This window comes from Oncorhynchus kisutch, unplaced genomic scaffold, assembly GCF_002021735.2.
Source record: "Oncorhynchus kisutch isolate 150728-3 unplaced genomic scaffold, Okis_V2 scaffold3826, whole genome shotgun sequence".
Lineage (NCBI taxonomy): Eukaryota > Metazoa > Chordata > Actinopteri > Salmoniformes > Salmonidae > Oncorhynchus > Oncorhynchus kisutch.
Window position 1 is genome coordinate 128,924 of NW_022265771.1, and position 4,815 is coordinate 133,738.

The 4,815-nt window shown below is 38.7% G+C and overlaps 1 protein-coding gene across 1 annotated transcript; it reads left to right on the top strand.

The window, feature by feature from the left end:
* Nucleotides 1-957: 957 nt before the first annotated feature.
* Nucleotides 958-3,870, top strand: LOC109877475 (oocyte zinc finger protein XlCOF7.1-like). The gene is made up of 2 exons (XM_031821048.1): nt 958-1,223; nt 1,479-3,870. The coding sequence occupies exons 1-2, from the start codon at nt 1,127-1,129 to the stop codon at nt 3,227-3,229; spliced, it is 1,848 nt and encodes a 615-aa protein (XP_031676908.1). The 5' UTR covers nt 958-1,126; the 3' UTR covers nt 3,230-3,870.
* The last annotated feature ends 945 nt before the right edge of the window (nt 3,871-4,815 follow it).

Genomic DNA, 4,815 nt, shown 5'->3' on the forward strand with positions numbered 1-4,815 from the left:
TCACGTTTGGTAAAGGTTTGATGTGTTGTGTTGTGTCAAACTGAGTGAAGAACGTGATAAACTATTTTACAAGTCACATAGTTAGATACTTTGGGTTTTGTGGTCGCATATTTCTGTTTTACCAAATGAGGGGAGTTAAACTTCACACACCAGTCAGAGTTATACTTAAACTACATCTTTAATAATAAGAGCTTTGCAATAGCCTTTGACTTTCAATGATGCGCCTTCTCTAATGAACCATCAAAGTCACAACAGAAAAGTACAAAGAACTTTTATAGCCAAGATACACCCCTCTCAATTTACATGACGAACCACAGATCTTATGAACAGTTCACAAAGAGAGACTTTTACTTGAGAGAGAGGAGTATCCCATAGACAGATAGCATTCATTATTAATTATCGTTCAGTTTGGTCCCTAAGATGAGGTTCTAATCTCGTTCCTGGTACTTCATAGCACAAAAACATTACCTCATGTTATCTGTAATGCTCTTTAGGTTTTAACACCCAAAGACATTGTAAATCTCCTCTGTCAGTGCTCTATCATAGAGGCCCATCCTCAGTGGAACACACACAATAGTTAACAGAATACTCTATTCTGTCGAATAAAACAACCATTATAGTGCAATACAAGCATTATAACAATCTTGCAATTTTCCACAACAGTTTGTCTGAGGAAATTATGTACATCCATTCAATCAATTTATTTGAGATATCTGAGCAGGTACTTTGTCTAATTGCAATGAATTCATGTTTTGTTCTAAATGCTTATCTACCAGATCTATTGCAATGAGATCAGTGTTTGACTTGGACAGAATATTAACAGTATTGTGGAGCTCCTGCACCTAAAAATGATTACCAGCACCTATTTCAGTCCAAGTCCAGCACTGAAATAGATCATTTAACAAGAATAAATATTTTTTTTTTGAATAAAGTGCCAGAACTGTCAAGACAACTTTCTCTGTTTCTCAATGTTACTACAGGACAACTGGAATTAAGTCTGAGGCCGGTAACATCAATAGTGAGGACAAACCCAGCCTGCCTCTCTCCTTCCACACTGAGTCCAGACCTACAGTCACTGGGTCCTAAATGTGACAGTGGACCCCAGTTTGCACTGCAGGATCCAGAGATGACATCAGTGAAGCTGGAAGATTGCAGTCAAACAATGGAGCTGAATGTCAGCATTAAAGATGAAGAAGATAAGATTGAGAAATCTCTTTCTCAAGGTAAGAGAATACCAATATTGTGCAATGCTGTCATCAAGGCAAAGGGTGGCTATTTGAAGAATCTCAGTTATAATGTCTTTTTGTTTACTACATGATTCCATGTGTGTTATTTCATAGTTTTGAAGTCTTCACTATTATACAATGTAGAAAATAGTCAAAATAAAGAAAAACCATTGAATGAGTATGTGTTCTGAAACTTTTGACCTGTAGTGTATATCACACAACTGACTGGTTCTTCTGATGTTGTTCTCACAGGAGACCATGTTGAGACATTCTCTACATCCAGAGAGAAACAGCAGGAAGATCACAGAGCTAAGAGGTCTCACCACTGTCCACATTGTGAGGAGAATTTTTCAATTCTATCAAAGCTAAAATTACATGTAAAAATACACACAGGAGAGAATCTGTTTTCCTGTACTGACTGTGGGAAGAGATTCACAACCTCAAAGGCTCTGACAGTTCATCAGAGAGTGCACCGAGGAGAGAAGTCATACCCCTGCTCTGACTGTGGGGCGAGTTTCTCTCAACTGTGCACCTTAAAAAGACATGAACATATACATACAGGAGAGAAGCCTTACTCCTGCTCTGACTGTGGGGCGAGTTTCTCTCAACTGTACAACTTAAAAAGACATGAACGCATACATACAGGAGAGAAGACTTACTCCTGCTCTGACTGTGACAAATGCTTCAAAAGATCAACTGCTCTAAAGGTTCATCAGAGAACACACACAGGAGAAAAGCCTTACTCCTGCTCTGACTGTGAAAAATGCTTCAAAAGATCAACTGCTCTAAAGGTTCATCAGAGAACACACACAGGAGAAAAGCCTTACTCCTGCTCTGACTGTGGGAGGAGTTTCTCTAAACTGTACAACTTAAAAACACATGAACGTGTACATACAGGAGAGAAGCCTTACTCCTGCTTTTACTGTGAAAAAATCTTCAGAACATCATCTGATCAAAAAGTTCATCAGAGAACACACACAGGAGAGAAGCCTTACTCCTGTTCTGACTGTGGAAAGCGATACTCTCAACTGGGCCACTTAAAAACACATGAACATATACATACAGGAGAGAAGCCTTACTCCTGCTCTGACTGTGAAAAATGCTTAAAAACATCAGCTGAGCAAAAAGTTCATCAGAGAACACACACAGGAGAGAAGCCTTACTCCTGCTCTGACTGTGACAAATGCTTCAAAACATCAACAGATCGAAAAGTTCATCAGAGAACACACACAGGAGAGAAGCCTTACTCCTGCTCTGACTGTGAAAAATGCTTCAAAACATCAACAGATCGAAAAGTTCATCAGAGAACACACACAGGAGAGAAGCCTTACTCCTGCTCTGACTGTGAAAAATGCTTCAAAAGATCAACTGCTCTAAAAGTTCACCAGAGAAATCACACAGGAGATAAGCCTTACACCTGCTCTGACTGTGGAAAGAGTTTCTCTCAACTGGGCGACTTAAAAACACATGAACGTATACACACAGGAGAGAAGCCTTTCTCCTGCTCTGACTGTGAAAAATGCTTCAAAACATCAACTGAGCAAAAAGTTCATCAGAGAACACACACAGGAGAGAAGCCTTACTCCTGCTCTGGCTGTGGAAAGAGATTCTCTCAACTGGGCCACTTAAGAAGACATGAACTTATACATACAGGAGTGAAGCCTTACACCTGCTCTGACTGTGGAAAGAGTTTCTCTCAACTGGGTGACTTAAAAACACATGAACGTGTACATACAGGAGAGAAGCCTTACTCCTGCTTTTACTGTGAAAAAATCTTCAGAACATCAACTGAGCAAAACGTTCATCAGAGAACACACACAGGAGAGAAGCCTTACTCCTGCTCTGACTGTGGAAAGAGTTTCTCTAAACTGGGGGACTTAAAAACACATGAACGTATACATACAGGAGAGAAGCCTTACTCCTGCTCTGACTGTGGAAAGAGTTTCTCTAAACTGTACAACTTAAAAAGACATGAACGTATGCATACAGGAGTGAAGCTTTAATCCTGCTCTGATTGTGTAAAATGTTTCACAACATCAACTGACCTAAAAGTTTGTCAGAATTCACACTGGAGAGAAGCCTTACTCCTGCTCTTAATGTGGCAAGAGTTTCTCCCGATTGGAAAATACATAGTTGACCGAAGCCTTATCAAAGCACTGACTGTGAGAAGATATTCTACAGATTGGGCCATTTAAAAAGACACCAATGTGTACATAAAGGAGAGAAGCCTCATCAGTTCTCTCAGACCAGCTAAGATTAGACACTCCACTTCATTCTCATGTCATTAAATAATTGGCAACATTGAATTGGATCAAATGAAGCGTAGATCTCACTATTGTAAAAAAAAAACATTTAAGGACACCTGCTTTTTCCATGACAGACCAGGTTGGCTAAGGAATGTGAACACTGGAAAATTGGAAACATGCTGCCTGGTCTGATGAATCCCTGTTCCTGCTGTTTCATGCTGATGGGAGGACTGGGGTATGGAGGAAACCACGAGTACATACATCCAGTGGTGGAAAATGTACCTAACTGTCATACTGAGTGAAAGTAATGAAACCTTAATAGAAAATTACTCAAGTAAAAGTGAGTCACCCAGTAAAATACTACCTCAGTAAAAGTCTAAAAGCTTTTGGTTGTAAATATACTTAAGAATCAAAAGTATGAATAAATATAATAATTAAAATATACATTTATGTATTAAAATGTAATTGCTAAAATATACTCCATCAAAAGTAAAAGTATGAATAATTTCAAATTCCTTAAATTAAGCAAACCAGACTGTACAACTGTGTTGTGTTTTTTAATATTACAGATATCCAGGGGCTCACTCCAACACTCAGACATCACTTACGAACGAGACTTTTTTTTAAAACTGGTGCATTAAATATTTTTAAAGACTTTTGGAAGTGTGATACATAGAATAATGTCAAAAGTCTGGGTGTGAGAATGCTTTATAAAATCAAATAAACATTTTAAAAGCTGAAAAAATAGTGAGGTTATTTAGTGTCACGCCCTGGTCTTAGTATTTTGTGTTTATATATTTATTTGGTCAGGCCAGGGTGTGACATGGGTTTATTTTGTGTTGTGTTTTTGTATTGGGGTTGTGGCTGAGTAGGGGTGTCTAGCATAGTCTATGGCTGCCTGAGGCGGTTCTCAATCAGAGTCAGGTGATTCTCGTTGTCTCTGATTGGGAACCATATTTAGGTAGCCTGGGTTTCACTGTGTGTTTTGTGGGTGATTGTTCATGTCTCTGTGTGTGTTACCACAAGACAGACTGTATAGGTTTTCACGGTCCGTTTCTTGTTTTTGTATTTGTCGTGTTTATTCATTCATTAAACATGTATCGAACTAACCACGCTGCATTTTGGTCCGACTCTCCTTCGACGGAAGAATACCGTTACATTTTGTATCTACTTCATGGATGTGAAATAAACATATCTAAATTAAAGTCTTCAAGACTATTTACATAATCAACTGGGCATTACAACAGCCTGACCCTCTATATAGTCTACAAGACTATTTACATAATCAACTGGGCATTACAACAGCCTGACCCTCATTATAGTCTTGGGTATATATTGAGCTC